This window comes from Typopeltis vanoorti, unplaced genomic scaffold (assembly GCF_054136105.1).
Source record: "Typopeltis vanoorti isolate ZY-2024b unplaced genomic scaffold, IOZ_Tvanoo_1.0 HiC_scaffold_490, whole genome shotgun sequence".
Classification (NCBI taxonomy): domain Eukaryota; kingdom Metazoa; phylum Arthropoda; class Arachnida; order Uropygi; family Thelyphonidae; genus Typopeltis; species Typopeltis vanoorti.
In genome coordinates, this window is record NW_028328117.1 from 42,954 (window position 1) to 62,833 (window position 19,880).

At 37.6% G+C, this 19,880-nt stretch overlaps 1 protein-coding gene across 1 annotated transcript; it reads left to right on the forward strand.

Moving 5' to 3' along the window:
• The first annotated feature begins 5,941 nt into the window (after window positions 1-5,941).
• Window positions 5,942-16,407, forward strand: LOC150092133 (nicotinamide N-methyltransferase-like). The gene is made up of 3 exons (XM_090415278.1): window positions 5,942-6,174; window positions 7,600-7,807; window positions 15,975-16,407. The coding sequence occupies exons 1-3, from the start codon at window positions 6,039-6,041 to the stop codon at window positions 16,405-16,407; spliced, it is 777 nt and encodes a 258-aa protein (XP_090271404.1). The 5' UTR covers window positions 5,942-6,038.
• The last annotated feature ends 3,473 nt before the right edge of the window (window positions 16,408-19,880 follow it).

Consider the following 19,880-nt stretch of genomic DNA (forward strand, 5'->3'; position numbering starts at 1 on the left):
AAGCTAACTGAGGAGATCTAATGTTAAGTGCAACTTCCAGTTTACCTGTGAATATCCGAAAAATTGTTCATTCAAAACAAAAATGCAGATCGCATTAAAGTGCTATTTTCAATCAACACATCTGTTGAACGTTATTTTATTTTTCCCTAAAGATTCGAGTTTTGAAAACTACCGTGTAACAGTTACTTGATCTGGCCTATGGCAGCATTTCAGTTGTGTATCTCCCCGATCTAAACTCTGGTAGTTATGGGGTAATCATGGATGATGGTATCTCTAGCTCGTGAGATCCGTTAGGTTACAGGTCTCTGGAAATATGACGGTCGAACCGTCAGTACTAAGGTCACAGAATGATGTACTGGAGGACAAAGTAATTTTCGTACCTCTTCTAATAAGACACAGTTGCAATTAAGTAGTTTTGGGTGCAATGATGTCATCTGATATCCTGTTCTAATTATATAAGTATAGTATAATTATAGTACTAAGAAATAATAGTAATAAATAATAATTATAGTACTAAGAAATGAAGAGGTATTTTGATATATGTGGGTAGTGGCAAAAATACTCTACCCTAAATATTTTTGTGCTTTGCGGTACGAGTACGTGATATATCTTATATTAGTTCGTAGGAAATGTGTTTTGTTCTTTTATTTTGCAGCGATTGTAATCTGTGAAGGACACACGTATTGCTATAACGTATCTTGGATTGTTTTTACTTATTGCATGTTTTACATATAGCCTTTTTACATGTCTTTTAAACGACTTATTATGATCTGGAATTTTCTTTGTCAATAATTCTACCTATTCCATTTAGATCAGCGCAAAGTCTGTGTGTGAAGTTTCTTGACGACTAAGTTATTAGTATACAGGACACTGATGATTTCATATTCATTTCCTTGATATCCCTTAAAGCAAAGCACACACCTTTTCAAGTGTGTATAATGCTTATTAATTATGGGAAAGGCCACTCACTACCCAGATCGATTTCGACCTCTATTGAGGTATTGTTAGCGTTCGGGATTCCTCTCCAATCTGAGTGGTGTACAAGACAATTCTAACTCTCACTGAGTGACCCTAATTGATCGCTGTTAAAATCACTCACCCTTCCTGACCGAATTAACTACAGAACAGGAAATTCAATGGTGGAAACTCAGTCGCGAGGAACATAAAACGTATATCCACTGAGGGACAGGCAAAACAACCAACCACGCAGCAGAACCGCTTTACTCCCCAAGGAACAAGCAAACTCAAGTTCTGTCTGTGAGTCCTAGATGTTACTGGAGGCTGTGCGCACCAGTTGTAGCGGATACGTCTATGCAAATAATTGGGATTTCCTTGTTTGTCTGTGTTTTTTTCTTCTTTATCTAAGCCTTCATTAGCATCTATTTCACTGTCGTTATCATGATCACTGAGTTCACTAGCAGCATCACTTATATCGCCATCTTCATCATTAGAAACAAATATCAGATTTACCATCACTTCTATTATCCAATTCATCCAAGTAAGCTAAGCATTCTTCTATACTCAATCCTTTTATTCATGACTGCTTATAATTTTCTAAAATAAAACTAATTAGTCAAGGTAACCCGAACTTTCAAAAGTTACTTAACTGCTATACTGTGGTCACACCAACCTCTTATTATAAACAGATTCAGATTCAGTGCACGAAAAGTGTTTTTACTACAAGAGACAGACGAGAACTGGGATTACATGGAAGCAGCGCTGCAAGAAATGCGACCTCTGGTGGTTTGCATAACAAACATGTTGTGTGGAGTCAAAACTGAATCCACGATAGCAGTTCAGGGCTAGTCTCATTCCTTTGGTTTTAATAAGACCAGGATACAAAGCCCGAGAATATAATCTAGATAATGTCAGAAACATTTATAGTTAATTGAGGGAATGAAACTAATCCAAGATGTAACTAAACCAAGAAGGAAAATTCCTTCAACTTTTCTTGATGCTGGATATATACACTGCCTGGAAAGAAGTCAATCAACACCCCCATGGGCATGGTGAATCGTGTTACGTAACGAGTCACGTGTCTGTAACAGGCATACATTGGAATATGATGCAACTGAGTCCGGCTGAAATCGCTGCAAGAACAGGACTGCCGGAGTTTGAAAGAGGCGTTGTGATAGGATGACATATTGCAGACTTATCTGTTCGGCAAATTGTTGAGAAACTAGGCCATCTCAGGACAACAGTCAGTGATACCATACTGGAATGGAGGCTCTTGAAGTCAAGAGCAGGTGCTACTCGAGGTGGATGACCCACCACACTCACGTTAAGTGACCGTAGGGTCACTTAATAGGGCCAATGACAATATGTAAAATTCGCCATTCGTGGACTGGAACACGAATCTGTAGAAAAACATTCAGAATTGAGGCTCACAATATGGTTTCCATGGTAGGACTGAAAAATTCAAACCCCACATGACGCGTACCAATAAGCAACGTCGTGTTCGGTGATGTAAAGCTTGTACAGTGGGATGTGGAAGCTTTAAGAGCAGTATTTGGGACAAACTGCTGGTGGGAATGTAATGGTATGATGCGTTTTTGTTTCTTCTGGTTTGGCTTCGGAGCTTTGTTTGTGGTGCCAGAACATTGAACTCCAAGAGGTATATGAACATTCTGGCAATGCAATGCTTCTTACTTTGTGACGTTTCTGAGGAACTGACCATGATCTCTTTCAGCAAGACAGTGTACCGTGTCCTAAGGCTACTGTTGACAAGAAAAAAATCTTATCAACTTATCAATGAAAGAAATGATAAGAAATCTCACAGGCTTTCCTTTTATTGCATGATCGCTCACAAGAAACGCGATAATGCAAATTAATGCATTTTACTCGGTAAACAGGGCCACAATTTCCCCTGTTGGAGACTTTTGGTACTTTTTTGTTTTCGTTAAATCGAATCCCCATGTTCCACTGTGTACGTCTAGCGAAAATTGATGTGTTTCGTCCAATACATTACTCGCTAGATGGCTCTGAACACATGAGATTATAAAATAACCGCATGTGTTCAGAGCCCTATAAAATATATAATCATCCGGTATATATCTTTTCCCCTGACGAAGCCAACAGCTATAGTTGGCGAAACTAGTTGGTATAACTTAGTTTGAAAATAAACCCGACCTATAAACCCAAATAGAAGTCCATTTTTCCTTTAGAGACGTTTTCCAACACATTTGAATCAAGGTAAGTTTCATTTCGAATGTGCATGAATTATATACAATATTTTTCATATTTATTTATTACTGATTACCGACATATGTACAAGTATGCAACTAGGATAAATAGTAACCTTCATTTTTGTAGAGATTAAATTTATTTTTATTATTAAGAATTTATTAGATTAATACTGGATGATTATTTATAATAATTATAGTTAAAAATTAATAAGGTTAATTAGGTCAAATGGGAAAAATTAATTCAAGCTTTTTTTTTTCAAACTGCATTGCACTTTTTTCCATTTAATCTGGCGATGTTTCTACTAATATCTTCGCCGCTTGTTTCTTGTTTTTAATCGTATCACAGCACGCGCGCGCGCGCACACACACACACACACACACACACACACACACACACACACACACACACACACACACACACACACACACACACACACAGCACAGCTCCCATCAGACTCCACATATTACCTACCGATACTTGTTTGCTAAGGCATTCGCTGTGCTTTCTATTTTCAATGTACGTATTGATCCAACGAGCGTCGAGTTTTCTCTGTCTATGTATAGAATGCACAGTTAAAACAGCTACTATTGTTTTGATTTTATCTAAATTCTCATTAGTAAAATCAGTGAAGTGTTCTGTGAAAGGTATTGTTCATTTATTCTCTTAAAAATGCATATGTTTTAGGGATTCTTTTTTATATATGAAGAAATTTTGCAATACGACATGACGCGCTATGCTTGGTTAACCACTGAAAATATGGTTCTGTACTTGCTTACTTATGAAGTATCTTTTGCCCCATTTTGTATATAAGAGAGGTTAGTGTAGTCTTTTATGCGTGAAGTGTGTGCATTGTTTCGAATATTTTAATACTAATAGAAATATAGGCCTTATGGCTCTAATATCGTCTATGCCTGCATCTTTGTTGGGGATAATTTGATTAAAAAGATGAGTTCTTTCTACCATCTACCATCTGGTTGATCAGATAACAGATCTCCTTTATGAAATTCTAAGTCTCAATTATTATTATAATATATTTGCTTTAATTTCTTTTTGTATGTTATAGTAGTAGCTTTTCTGTTATAGTGTCAGCGTTATGTGATATACAGTTTTCGTTTGTCTGAGAGAAGATAGAATACCAAATGGGTTATTTACTCGCACAAGTAGATTGGATTAATGTCTCCTGGGTTGTGTTCATTATTAATTAAGTCATTATTAAGTGTCTATTATTAATTATTAGTCATTGTTAATTATTAATCATTATTAAATGTCTATTATTAATTTATGAAAGTGTCTGTTTGTCTTTAAAACTGGATTTCGTTGAGCGTCGTTTAATTATTAAGTTTATGTCCTCGTACCTGTTATGTTTTATTTTAGTTTTCATCTTTTTGTAATATGTACAGTGTGTTTGTCATATTGTTTTGTTATGCTTTTAGTGCAATTTTGAATAAGCATAATTTGGTAACTGCTTTGCAGGTTTTTTCGCGATTTTATATATTCACGGCTTCAGTCTAATGATTGGAAAAACTGTGAAGCACAATCCATTTAAACAGCCAGATGAAAACACTTTAAAAAATTTTAAAAGCGAAAGATTAGAAAGGAATTTTGTTAATTTGGTATAAATTCAAACTAATTTGTTCGATATAAACTGAATAAGATTTCTAAGGTCAAATCTTATGCAGTTTATATCTGAATTTTTTATTACATATTTACTGTTTATATAGTAACTTGTTCGAAATAATATTCTACTGTTAGAGGTGTAACCCCCATGGCGTTTAACATCTTGAACTACATCAGTTATAGGGCTAAAAATATCATTTTGAACTGTGGAAGAATTTCCTTGAAATACAGTCGGATCCTTTAAAAATTCTGTATAATTTCCTCGATTAGTTGAATCTTTAGATTCATCATGACCTCTCTTGCTTAGCATAGCATACAGCATCAATTAATCATTTTAAAATGTCTCTATTTTTCTTTACCTGTTCGTTACGACGAACAGGTAAAGAAATTTCAATTTTTCTTTGTTTTCCAAACAACTTAAGATTGAAAGCCCGGACATGTGATTGGGAGCACTCCTGTTTTTGCACTGCTGTTGTTAAATGATTAAGGTCGGAATATCCATGCTTATTGCAAACGTCTTTCCATCTAGAGAAATAATAAACAAGGCCAATAAAAAAAAGTCATCACCGCACTTTACGTCCAGTTAACCATTCTACTATACTGTATTGTGAAATACGCAAGTGTCTCATATACACAGTTTTTGCATCTTTGTGCATGCTCTGTAAATTTGGAAGCGCAGGACGAGGCTTACCTCCTTCGAGGACAGTCATAGGAATAATTATAATTAAATCTAAAAGAAACTTTCAATCTAGTCAGTTTTTAAAGACGTTGCATAAAAAGCCTTTTTCTGTGCCCCTACCCACAAAGGTTTTTACAAATTTATTATGTTTTTGCAAAACATTGTAAACATATGGTACAATTAAATACTGTGGGGGAAATCAAATTCAGATTCGACCTGAATAAAATTTAAATTCAATCCACTTTAGGCCTTCCATAAGCAGTGTGGTGAGGGTTATGATCTCGCATTTAGCTAAAAATTCATTTCCCATCAAATGGTGTTCAAAAACATTCGTGGATTGGTGGAGTGTGGGTTCGTTAAGCACTGAGGCAACCTAGCTGGAAGATGGACCATTTAATATCGTTTCTATTGGAATATAATCAAAAATCAAAACTAGACTAATACTGTATGTACGTTATTGTCACATTTTCGTGTTAATAAATATAACAAAGTAACGAAACGAATAAAACCAGAAAAATAAAATATTCTTTCAGCTCCATAGAGTTTTCATCTGAAAATGTCCACAGAATGGAAAAAGTACTTCGAGGGAGATTCATTCGACTCGGCAGGATATATTAAACTGGCAAATGAGTTATTAGATAAAAAGGTGATGCCGTTTTATCTCAAGAGTATTCACGAAACATTAAGTAGCGGTAAGTATTATTTTATTTATTGTTGTTGTTATGAGTCACTAAAAGTGGAATAGTATTTCTTTTTCCCTTTATAGTTTAACACCGAAAAAAATTAAATGGTCTAAACTTGTGTACACTTGCTGCATTGTTTCTAGAAACATGATGCTAGATTGTCAGAAGATAATACGAGTTAGGGTGTAAAATATGAAAAATATTGGTAGTCGTTTGCTGTGCTTTTGTCTTAAAATCGTGATTAGCAGTGAGCTTGGCTACTGGCGGTGATTCAGAAAATGATGAGATTGGCATATACTGAGAGGTTCAGCAGGACAGAGGACACTAACCGTTTTAGAAGGAAAAAATATGGGAAAAGGATCAAGAGATAAAAATTGAAACACACGGTTTGAAGATATGGATAGGATCACGTGGCTATGAAGAAACAAAAAGGAAAGCCACTACTGCAGCCTCTCACTGAGGAAGCTACATGAAGAACAAGAAAGAAGTTACATGTAAAGTATCGTTGTTATACAGCTTTTATGAATAAATGCAGTTTTAAATTTGATTTTTAAAAACAAAAAATTCTTGGCAACATTTTATGAACGGACAACCATCTGGCCATAAGCTCTTACTTCACTGACCTTTCCTATTGCAGGAAAATTAGTGCAATCGCCAGTGCTCATGGAAAAATGATACCAAAATGAGAATACGAGTGAAAACATCCGCCATCTTGTAACGTTCGAAGACCGAAACGGATTCGCGTCATTTTAAGAGGACTGAAGTTTTATAGATCTAAGAGTTCGGTGATGGACAATTTGTCCGTACACAAAACGAGGTTTGTGCAAAAATGGTTAGACGAAATGCGTGTGTGAAGAACTTAACTGACCAGTGGAATGCATTGTCGTCATCCATCGAACACCTGTGGGAGGAATTAGAAATTTGAATTAGGAATTTGAGCGCCTTCTGGGAATATTAAAGGCTCTTATTGGAGAAAAAGACAGACTCAATAGCTGCATGTTAATGCCTTCCATATTAGAATGAGATTTAAAATGAGATAATACAACTTTCTTTATGTTTGTCTAAAGGATTTATCCATAGCATAATTAAATGTCAAATAGAATTTACTTTGTAACGAAGTGGAAAAAGCTTTCAGCAAGTATTTCTGATTTATAGATTACCGTATCTTGTGGGATGGTAAACCACCATTTAAATTTCTTATATGATTAAAGCGATTCTCTTCGGTTGTACAAATTAACGAGAATTGTGGGTGTAGAGTATCCAGTCAAATTGAACCGTGATTGGCTTGAATACCAAAGCAGCAATTTTGATATTGAGCGATAGTGTTTCTTTTTTATGGATTGGCTCAAATTTCAGAGGGGAATCTCTTACACTGTGAACGAAAAACAAATTAATCAAAACTATAAATTTCGTTAAAATATCTTTCTCCATTAGGACGTTTCACGGGATCGAAATGTTTGGATGTCGGATGTGGGCCTACAATACATTCGTTGGCTACTGCAAGTGCTTACTTCCCTTATCTGGTTGCTAGCGACTTCTCGGACTCCAATCGACGATATGTGGAGTTGTGGATGCAGAAAAAACCGGGAATGTTGGATTACACGCCCTTTCTCAAATATGCTGCTGAAATAGAAGGATATAAGTGAGTTATTATTCAATCTATGTATTATTTATTTAGTTCTTTATTTTTATATTTTATTATTTTCGATATTCCTTATATATCTACTTATTACTTTTGTTGATTAATCATTTTCCTCTCAGGGGTTTTGCACATCAAAGAGTATGAAGAAATTTATTTATTTACGCATATGGCTTTGTGAAACTAACAAGGGAAATGTACAATCACAATCTCCAGAAACAAATGATGAAAATCTTAACATATAAAATTTCTTAACATATAAAATCTTCGTGGTGAAACAGGACCTTGATCTTCTGTTTCCTCCATAACCACCGCCACCACCATACCAACTACAGGTCAATGTCCAGTATGGAAAACTAATCCAAGGCCTCATCCGTCACCTTGTGGATGTCCTGTAGGCCACCACCTTGAAACTGGTACCTTCGGCAGTCGTTCACAATATGAGTAATCGTCTGAGTCACGGGAGAACAATCACACTAAGTGGTCTAACTACTGCACAAATGGTGGCTGTTAGAAGATCCCTGTGCTCTGGGTTGCTCATTGCTTTATTAAATTCTTTAATCGAGGCTTGTCTTCTCCGTATGTTTGGGGGAGCAATGTTAGATAGGACAGGCAGCCATGAGAGAGGAGTGCTTCTCACTGTCCCACTAATTGTGCGCTTGGTAGAGTTTAGCTGGGTGTCTATAATGTTAGTGTGTGTGTGCACTTCTTTCTCAGACAGGGGCAAAATATTCTGCTGCGCAGAGAATGCGTGGACTAGTGCAGAGGACCTTAGGACTTCTGCGCCACAACCCCAGGTTGTTCCAGCAAGCCTTGAAATGATATTGTTTCTCGTTTTAATTTTGTTGGACTGGTTAGTGATGTGCCTTTTATAGGTTAGGCTTCTGTCCAGGTTCACTCCAAGATATTTCGGGTGAGGCTCGTGTTCTAACATTTTTCCACAGAAAGAAAGGTTGAGGTGTAGATTCGCCCTGCATTGTTCAGGTGAAGTACTGTGGACGCAGTGTTTGTTAGATTTCACTTCAAGTACCACTGCTTGAAGTACTTTTCCAGGATCTTCAGTTCTGTATTCAAGGTTGGAATCAAGGTTGATTCTAGGTTGTCAAAGGAGGTAGATTGATATAGGATCGCTAGGTCATCAGCTTGCATATACTTGCTTCAGCTGATATTTGGTAAGTCCTACACGTAGATGTTAAAAAATAAACGGGATAACACAGAGCCCTGAGGGAGACCGTTGTGAAGGAATCTGAGCCTGTCCTTTTTTCCGCCAATATGGACCCGGATCTTTCTGTTGGAGAGAATGAATTCAAAAAGCTGGATTTTTTTTTTTTTTTTTTTTTTTTGCACCTTATAATATTTTCTAGCTTCAGGAGGAGGCCCCCTGATCCAGACAGTGTCATAAGCTGATGTTAGGTCAATGAAAGTGGCTCTAGATTTAAGTTTCTTCTGGAAGCCTGCTTCAATCTATGTTGTCAGGGCCAGGACCTGGTCACAGCAACTTCTTCCTGGCCTGAATCCAGCTTGTTCATTCGGGAGTGCTCTTTCGATGAGTGCTGAAATTCTTTTAAGGAGAATTTTTCAAAGAGCTTAAATGTGGAGCAAAGCAAGGAGATAGATCGTAGATTTTTCACATCATTTGGATCTTTCCCTGATTTGGGCACTGCAATTATTTTGGCTTCGCGCCACAGATTTGGTATTTTACCATTCATTATAATTTCTGAGAAAAGGGCGACAAGTCATGTTTGGCCTTGTTGACCAAGATGTTTTAGAAACTTAGGGAGGATACCATTCACACCTGCAGCCTTGCCATTCTTGGTGAGTTTTAAGGCTACCTGTACCTCTTTCTGAGATACTTCTTCTTCTCGGAAAGGAATTTTTCCGAGAAGAGGAAGCTCGTTCCCGTCTTCAGGATTTGTCTGATGGAAGCTTGTACAGCAATTTTCCTGGTAGAGCCGGGATGTATCTTGGAGGTTTTCAAAAAATGATTAGCCATTTGATCAGGAGTTATCTCTGTTGTTTTGTGTATTGTTGGTTCTGTTACACCTAATTTTCTTAGAAGTGACCAGCTTTTCCGGCTGGATGTGATGCAATCGAGTCATGGATGGTTGAGATCCATCTTTCCTTTCTGTTTTTATCCAGAGTTGCTATGAGCTCCTTAGCAACCGTTAGGTCTTCAGTTTCCTCATATTTGTTAAAAGTTCCTCAGTTTCTCTACTCAGCATGAGATGTAATGTTTTCTGTACTTTTGGCTGCAGTTTTGATTAGTTTAACAAATCTAGGATAGCAATTAGGAGTGGGTGGAATTGCTCTAATGGTTCGTTCGATTTGTTTCTGAAATTCATTCCAGTGGAACGTGCGAAGGTTCCATCTAACGATTGGTATTACGCTGATAACTGGGATTGATGTGACTATCTCTATTAATGTAGGACAATGCTGAATATTATGGAATCTGTTGAGGATGGTTCTGGTTCTTGGTAGAGGATGGTCTTCAGAGTCTTTAGTGACTATGCACAGATCTGGGATGTAGGTTCTGTTCCATTTAGCTGAGTGGAGAATGCCCTCCTGCTTGGCATCGTAAATCAAATAAAGGTGTATGTATCCATCCAGTTAACTAGATTATTATCGTCCAGGTTGTTAGAGGAATAGCCTCACATGGTATGATGAGAGTTGAAGTCAACAACATCGACAGCAGGGTGGCCCGTTTATCTGATCAGGCCAGGATTGCGATGGTGGTTTGTAGACATTGTAGATGATGGTATTTTGAACTTTAATACCTATGGAGTATTCTGTATCAGGTACACATTGGGTTATGTCCTTGAGTCCAGGCCGGATGTAGGTTGCCAGGCCAATTAGGCCTGGGATCTTTAGCCTATTGAGGGCTGTGTCAGGTACATCGGTTTCATGGAGAGCCAAGACGTCAATGGTTTTGTCTTTGGATATTTTGCCGATGACTTCGGCTTTGGATTTAGATAGTTCTTCTATGTATAGGGAACATATCTTGAGAGAGTGTTGTTTAGGTGACTGTAACTTATTTTTAGAAGCTTGCCCTCGATCCCAAACAACCAACGCGTTCCTTGTTATTCCGGGCGACGATCCAGGCGGCATGGAGCTTTTTTTAAGTTTTGTATTCATCATATTTGTTGTAAGTGGTCCAGGGGGCTTGGTACCTTGTTTGAGACATTAGCTTCATGTTGCCTGTGATTAATCTCTGGAGCTTCTTTTGTCTAAAGCACCAACAATGTACCACAAGGTAACACTACTGGCGAGGGGGGGGCCACGGGAAGGCTGTCTCAATCTCTGCCATGAAGAAATAATCCTCCCAAACATTCATAAAATTAATATTTATTCTCATTTCTTTACAACAGTTCTTAATAATCTCGACATCTTTCAACTTCCCGTCATACTTAATTCTTTAATTCGCTATTGTCATACACTGGCTGCACACCGAACACCTTTCCGATGTCTCTCTCTCTCTCTCTCTCTCTCTCTCTCTATCTATCTATCTATCTATCTATCTATCTATCTATTAATCTATCTATCTATCTAGCTATCTATCTGTCTGAAATGAAGAAGAAATTACAGTAACTGAGGAAGCACACAGGCTATATGCACAAGCCTCAGGGGCCAAATTAAATTTTGCAAAAACCACGGGATTGTCGTCAGGCAAATGGAAGTACAGAAATGATTCTCCGATCGAATGTACCTAGTCAAGCGAAGGACAAAGATACTTAGGTGTGCACCTTGGCAACACCAAAATATATAACACACTGAACTGGACACAGCTGCACAACCGTTTTAAACAACTGCTAGGTAAATGGAACAGCGTTCGTTCCATGTCTTCACTTAGAGGAAGAGTACTAATAGTTAACCAGATGGCTGCGAGTGTCTTATGGCATATCTTCAAAGTACTCACACCTCCTGAAGATTTTCTCTACCACATTCAAAAGGAAATCAAACGTTTCCTCTGGAACAAAACTCACTGGACAACATACCTTCAACTCTGCAAGCTACTCAGCAAGGGAGGTCAAGGCCTGATTTCCCTTGAAAACAAGATTCGATCCTTCAGGATAATCCTCCTCCTAAAGACACTGCAATGCAATCCCACTTATGTAACCACCTTCGATTACATCACGAAATCATCCATCAGAGGACTTACACTTTCCACAATCCTCCGAATGGCCAGTCTCCTACACCATCTCCTCCTAAACTACCTCCGTTTTACAAAGATGCTCTACAGGGATGTAAAAACACAGGACTTCATCACAAACTTACAGGATCAACAGAGTCAGTTGTACTTACAGAACCACTATTTTCGAACAGAAACATAACAAGTCTCACAACTGGCCAGCCCTTTCTTTTCCCTACATGGAAATGGGCAGGAATAAGAGTCATAGGGGACCTCCTAACCCAGACCCTAAAGTGGAAAGCATTCACAAGCCTACCAATGAAGAACCCAAAAACTGAAAAGCAATATCAACAGCTGCAAGCCTCCATTATAAAAGCCTATCCAGATATCGCTACACCTCAAGAAATCCGTATTCCTTCTAGAAACTGCTCGGGGCCGATATTTCATCTTGTACAATCTGAAGCCTCACTTCCAATTCTTCCCTCCAACTACAAGAAAATATACCACTTCCTCATGTCAGTGTCTCCATCCTCGGCCTTTTTATGTTCATCCTTAACCCACTCATCTACAAGGCTGCATATGCCACTCAGTTTTCAGTGGGATCTGCCATATAAATCGAAGTGTGCCAAACCAGATTCCGACATACAGTGGAGACTATGGCATAACATCTTGCCAACTCCTAAGATCTACAAATTTCAGCTAAGAGAAACTGATCTGTGTCTATTCTGTGACGTTTCAAGTACCTTGGAACACACATATCTAACCTGTCCCGCAAACAAAGTGATAATCACCTACGCCCTGAATACTGCCTCTAGCACCTGTAACTACGCACACAGCCAAGAAGACTACTGGAATTTAGTCCACACAGAAGAAAACAGACACAGAACATGCAATTTCCTCTTCATCTGCGATGTATATCCTCCGTCGGAAACTAAAAAGCAGGCTTTTATTGGAACTTGAGTACTTCAAAGAAATAAGAACTGTCGCGAAATTCATGGAGGAGTGGAATCCAACTGGTATCCTCTTCTGGATTGACGACGACAATACGCTTCATCTGAAAGATAACTCAGACTGAAACTGAACTGTAAATTTTGAATTCATTTATTTCATTCGCTATTGTATATCCGAAAGGAAAATGTTTCTTTCTCTGTAATATATATACTTATATACTTATAATATGTAAATAGTCCTTGTTACCTATTGTCTAACGTATATTTTAAAAAGTTAAATAAATAAATAAAAATAAAAAATATCTATCAATCTCTCACTCATATTTGTTGCAATACGAGCCTCTGCCTCCACAAGAAGGAGAACAATAATTGTCAACCACATAGCCACCAGTGTCCTTTGGCATGCACTAAAGATTCTTACGCCACCAGTGAAATTCATCAAACAAATAAAGTCAACCATCTATCGATTCATATCGAGGACAAAACTTGACCTTCATTGACACAAGGTTAACAACTTTCCGCACTCGATTTCTCCTTAATGCCCTACAACAGGAAATAGCACACAAATGCAACACTGAATATATTTTCACCTCTGCCACTAGAGGTCTCTCTCTCTCTCTCTCTCTCTCCACAACCTTAAGAATGAAAACAGCGCACGTGCCAGTGCATCTAACAAAATTCTACAAAGATGCCCTTCGAAGATGGAAGAAGTTAAATCTCCAGCACACAGTGAAGACAGCATCCCTTCCTGAAATCCTCAAGGAATCCATCTTCCACAAAACGATGGTAAGAAACTCGACCACTCAGAAAGAGATTTTCTTTCCTCCATGGAGCTGGAGGAAAGAAAATCGCTGAGGATCTTGGGTGACATTCGTTCTCCGAGCCTCACCTGGCGCTTTCCCAAATCGCTCGAAAACCTGGAATACGGGAATCAGGCTGAGCAGATACACACTGTAAAGGCCGCTTTTCAAGCCGCTATGCCTGATAGCATAACGGAAGAGGGGCTTAGCCCTCCAAACTCAGAAGATCCGATGTCTATCTTTCTGATAAAAACTAATAATTCATTGGAAAAACAATACCAACAAAATCTACAGCACTCTAATACAACAGTCGAACCAAAGCACTTTATTGGAAAATCCTGCATCATCCCACCAAACATTATTTCAATGGGTCCTACCGTATCGCACAAGAGCCATCAAACCAGACGCAGATATTCAGTGGGGAATGTGGCACAATGTATTACCCACTCCAACTATATTACGAAAATTTAACTCAGATAAGTGCTTGTTCTGCTACCGATCAGGAACAGCCCAGCATAGAATAGCATAGAACTTGGAATGCCCAGTCAACACCCAATTAATCAGTTTATCTCGGGAAATGGCAGCTCTCACCTGTGGTAGTCTTCATACAGAAGAGGAGTATTTCAATCTTGTCCATGCAGAGTCAGATAATCATTCATTCTACAATTAACTCTTCATCACTGCTAAAGCAGTAATATACAGCTTCTACCTCAGACATACAAGACCAGACAACACAGCCACTTCACAGAGAGAAGCAGCTGACCAACTTCTCTTACAGTCTTCAAAAGAAAGGTGAGAAGTCGGATCCTACACTCAACAAGAGCAACGTAACCTCTCTGCCTGACTGCAGAGAACCAAAAACCGGTTAATCCTGTACATAAGATTGCTAGGTTTACAATAAAAAATATACAAAAATCGATTTCTCACTCTCTCTTTGAATTCACCTTGAAAACATTGTCCTGTCCGGTGTTGTATCTTCAGCATCAGGTTCAACAGGTGACACAGCAGAAACATCAGAAAATCTCAATGAGTCTGTACAATCGCGTATTGCTATGACAGCAAAAACATCGAGTTATGTTGGTTCATTTGACACGAAATTAGTAAAGAAAGGACAATTATCATCGGGACAAACTAGTTTGACCGAAAGGTTCAGTGTTCAACAATTCATCAGTAACCGGAAGAGATGGGAGATTGGTGTCTAAAGTCACATATGAACTACCAGTCTTCAGCACACAAGAATTCTCTCAGCCACTGTCACTTAAGAGGTATCAGTGTACATATTATTATGTATATTATTGAGCGGTATTAGTGTACATGTTATTATATATATAACAATATATAGGTTATACGAAATAATCTGTTGTGTTATTTTTATTATAAACAAAATAGATTTATAGCATGATGCACTTTATATGCATGATACGGCATGGAATGTCATATATATAGATTATATCGCAAAGATTATTTTATAGATCATATTTTATAGATTGGAGAATAAAATATGTTTTATAGAATGTAAGTATTTATTTGGGAAAATTGCATCCAAAATGTAATGGGCCACCACAGTTCAGTATGTAATGAAGATGACCATCGGTTGGAAAGACGTCTGTTCTAATTAAATCTAGAATGCGAATAATCTATTTTAAGAATTTGTTTTATCTAAAGATGCTTCACTTATGTACCTCTCTAAATCCACCAGTCGCATATCTTATTAGAAATATCAAACTGGCCTCATCAAAGAAAATGAGTTTGTCAACAAATGGGGACCGATTTTGTTATGCTTTTGCCGATAACTTTGGTCCCAAATCAATCTTTTTGCCCTAAACTCCACACTTTTATGCATAACATCCTACAAACGGTGCAGCACTCAGATCTTCTTTAACATGTGTGAAGACAACGTTGAAATATTTTGTCTATTGGTTTCAACTCGATCCATATCGAGGTCTGGGTATCGCTTTCATTCCTCTTCAGACAACCAAGTTTTCAGTAACTGTTCACATCACAATACTTTGCTATCTCGTTCAGATAAACATTCTTCGTAGATGATAGAATTTTCTTCGTAGTGCAATTCAACAAACCAAAATCTTCATTGAGAATGGTTCCATTTTCTGACTGGCAAACAGTACAGTATCAGGTGTGACTTGTCTTGCAGCCCTCTGAAATTTCCCAATTTTTTGTATAAAGTGTGAACGAAAACTGCGTAATTATGTTAGGTCTACTCTTTTCTAGTAATTTTGACAGAGAATTGTATAATTGATTCAAATGGTCCAACATTTCTTATTTCTATTTTCCAGAGATTTGAACCAAGGAAAGAAGGATATTGAAACCCGTCTAAGAAGCAATTTGAAGGCAGTTGTATTTTGTGATGTGACTGCTGATCAGATGTTGCCACCAGAGTACACCCAGCAGTACGACCTCGTCCTTTCTTCCCTCTGTCTTGAATCGGCATGTCCAGACTTGGAAACATTTGGTAAAGCTATAAAGAATATTGCTTCTGTTCTTCGTCAAGGAGGTGGCCTCCTTCTGATGGTACTTTTATGGTCCACATGGTGGGAAGTAGGAGACACTAAAATGCCTATTCTAGCTCTAGATCAGGAAAACGTTGAGAAGGCAATTTCCAACGCTGGATTTGGTAATCTTTCGTGGAAGATTAAAGTTGAGCCTGAATACAATGTTTTCAGAGGAGAGGATAGAAAACTATTTTTTGTTGTTGCTGAGAAACTGTAATAACTAACTTTTGTTTCGCAATAAAATTAGTACCTTTATAGACTACAAATTATATTTCATTTGTAGGATGAATAGGATGCAGATAGAAAAGTTGCCGATTAAGCCGGCTGGAGATCCCTGACGATATCATTTACGAAGATCCTAAAAAAGTGTTTATTAGGACTTTACTATAACAAAAAATTCGATGCACTTAGTATGTAATTTAATATTTTTATTGCAAAACATTGCAATACATTTTTCTGTATAACATCAAGCATAAAATATATAAAAAGAATATGAAAATGAAAATTACAATAAAATAATAAACTATTTTAAGAGAAAAAATAAAGGAATATATTTAAGTTGGAGTAAAAATTTAAATCATTTTTTGCTCGAATTTTTGTAGCAAATTCATCAATTATTTTCGAAGTATCAATGTTATTTCATAATTCTTTTTCGATATACGATAGCGCCACATTTGAACCTTTTTCTGACATTGTACTTCTTAGTTTGTTTAACCTTTTTAAGACAGAGAAAGATCTTTCTCCGGATCAGTAGGAAATAGGAATAGTCAAATAAAATTTAAATAATTTCTACGTTTAGAAAGGTTGACACTCAGGGCCCCCCCCGGAGCCTCTTACTCTCCGGAGGTCTATTATTAAAATAGACCTCCGGAGAGTAAGAGGCTCATCGAAAGACAGCATTCATTATTCACTTCAGTTGCCTGTTCTTGAATTCTTTCACACTAACCACTTACCTTGGAGGTAAGTGGTTAGTGTTAACTTTGCACTCACGCAACACTTCATCACGCAAAATCTAACTCTCATCCGCTTCTTGACGGCATTCGTTCCAACTTCCAAGAACACCCCATCATCCTTTCCCCACCGTCCATAAAATAAAAAAATTCAATCTACTGATATCCTCCATGAAACTTTCAACCAAATCACTTCTCTGCTAATTACTAATTGCTACGCTCCACAGCTTCTCAATATATCTCTGCATAATCTCTTCTCCACAATCCTGATATCAATTTGACACTCTGTCCACTGTATTAACATCATCATGGAAACAAGGAGTACAGACCTGAGTATAGCAGTTCAAGCGAAGCCTTAGCAAGGGCTTGTAAAGAGGCAAAATGGTTTCCTTAACTTTACATGTCAAGGTTCGTATCACAATTGCAATTATCGTCTGAGTATATTTAAAATCTTTTTGTATACCTTTGAGCTTCAACTTCTTCACTCTACTGTCATTAACTACAAAATCGTTAGCCTGATCAGTTTCCTATATCATAAAATCTCTAATATATTATGACATTGGATATCTCATCAGAACCAAGTGCATAATTTTACATTTACTAACATTAAACTGGCAGCCATTTTCACACGTCCGCAAGTCAACTTATTCAAATCATTTTGCAAATGACGCATATCATCCGCATTCTTGATTACTATGGATGTTTTTGTATCATCAGCAAATAGCTGTGTTTCATGTCAAATCCTTCGCATTTTCATTAATCTTGAAGGCTGAACACAATGGAAGAAAGACTGATCCTTGTGGTACTCCACTAATTACCTGAAATCTTCCCGTCTCACATCTTCCACATACGACTTTTTGATATCCGTCAATCAGCCATCCTTTTCTCAACGCTTCTATTTCATAATCCAATTAGACTTTTTTTCCTGAACAAACACGTATACCAAGTAATTAAAACTTATAATAGTTCAGTAATAATAATAACTTCTTTAACTTCCGAAGTCCACAATGGAGTTCTGATTTTTCTATCTTTACAGACTCTCTGGCTAAATCAATCAATATTTTCTTCAGGATTTGCGATTCAATCTCCAAGGTTTGGTTCTTAATTTCAAATTCTTTAATTTTATCTTCAGTGATGTTTATGTATTTTAGTCTACAGTTCACCTCTGAAAGATACTCAACTGTGATTTGTTTTAAAACTTTCTTACGTACTCTTCTTTTCAAAATAAAATTCCGTTTTATCCTACTCAAAACTAAATAGTTATCACTTCCTATTTCAAATCCTCTGAGACATTACTTATTTCTTGCATCTTCTTTCTATGTGAATTTGTGCACATTTTTATGTTGGAACATGATACTAGGAATAACTAATCCATTATTATTTGTCTTCTGTATAAAAAAAAGAGTAAGACAAGGCTGTGGCTTTATCCCCAATCTCCGTTTTCAACATTTATATAAACAGAATCCTATAAGAATGGAAAACAACTGTCAAAGATGGAATTAACCAACAAATAATAAACAGCTAAATTAGCATATAAATATAAACTTACAGGGAAAAGAGACTGCGGACGTCCAAGATTAAGGTGGAAAGATCAACTTCATCTGCAGAGCAGAAACAGGAAATAAAAAGCCTATACCTGAATTGCTCAGATGAAGACGAGGACGATTTCTCTGGTGTTTACATCTCCCACAAGGACCAACTTTTTCCCTTTTTCATTGTGTCAGTTGCTTTCTCTAATGCCTTAAAAAATTCCTCCACTTCTTCATTAGTTGAACCTTCTGTGGGACCATAGGCACAAATAAGTCTCATTATCCAATTCTCCATTCTTATATTTGACACCACATCACTGCTTGATACTGTCTGCCATTTAAAAAGATTATCCTCGTATTTAGTGTTGGTTGCTATAGCTACTCCTTTTCTCTGATTGTTATCGCCTGAATACTGAATATAATATTTTGTATTTGTTGCTTAAAGATCTCACCTGTTTTTGTCTTTGTTTCAGTCATCGGTGTGGGTGCTTTTTCGATTCTTCTGTTAGTTCCATTTCTTTTCCATTGATGCTTCTTATTTTGATAGCAGCAATCTCGAACTCCATTGAGATTGAGGTGGGATATGTTCTTGGATTTGTTCTAGTGACTGACTTTTCCCTATTCGCTCTGGTTCCCAAAGGGATCTTGTTTAACACGGTGACGCCCCAGCCGGTATGAAATTCTGCCATGTTCTACCATCATTTTACACTGCGTTAACTTTACATTGGCAACCCACCCCCGATTTACATATTAGGGGTGATAACGAAGTACTACATGATATTAATGCCGTGTACGGCTACTATAAACGGGCACCTATCCTCTGTACGTAATCAGTAAGCATTTGCCAATGATGCGAAATATGGCGAGTAAGCCAATTGTTCATCGTTAATCCAGGACTGGATTAACGATGAACAGATACCCAGCAAAAGGGCTGACATTGGTCAGCCACGTGTGGTTGATCCTCGATTTGAGCTTCGGGTGTCACGACTAGTATCTCAGAAACGACGTGCAACAGCCACACCGCTCACCTATCACTAGAACACCAGCACAGTTCGACCCATTTCCACTTACACCATACGCCGTACATTGCTTCGCCAGGAGTTCCACAACTGGAGACTAACAAGGATACCCGTGATGATGGCCAGGGATCGCAAACCACGCCTCGCATGTGCCAAGCAACATCTGCAATGGGTCCTCGACAAATGGCAGAG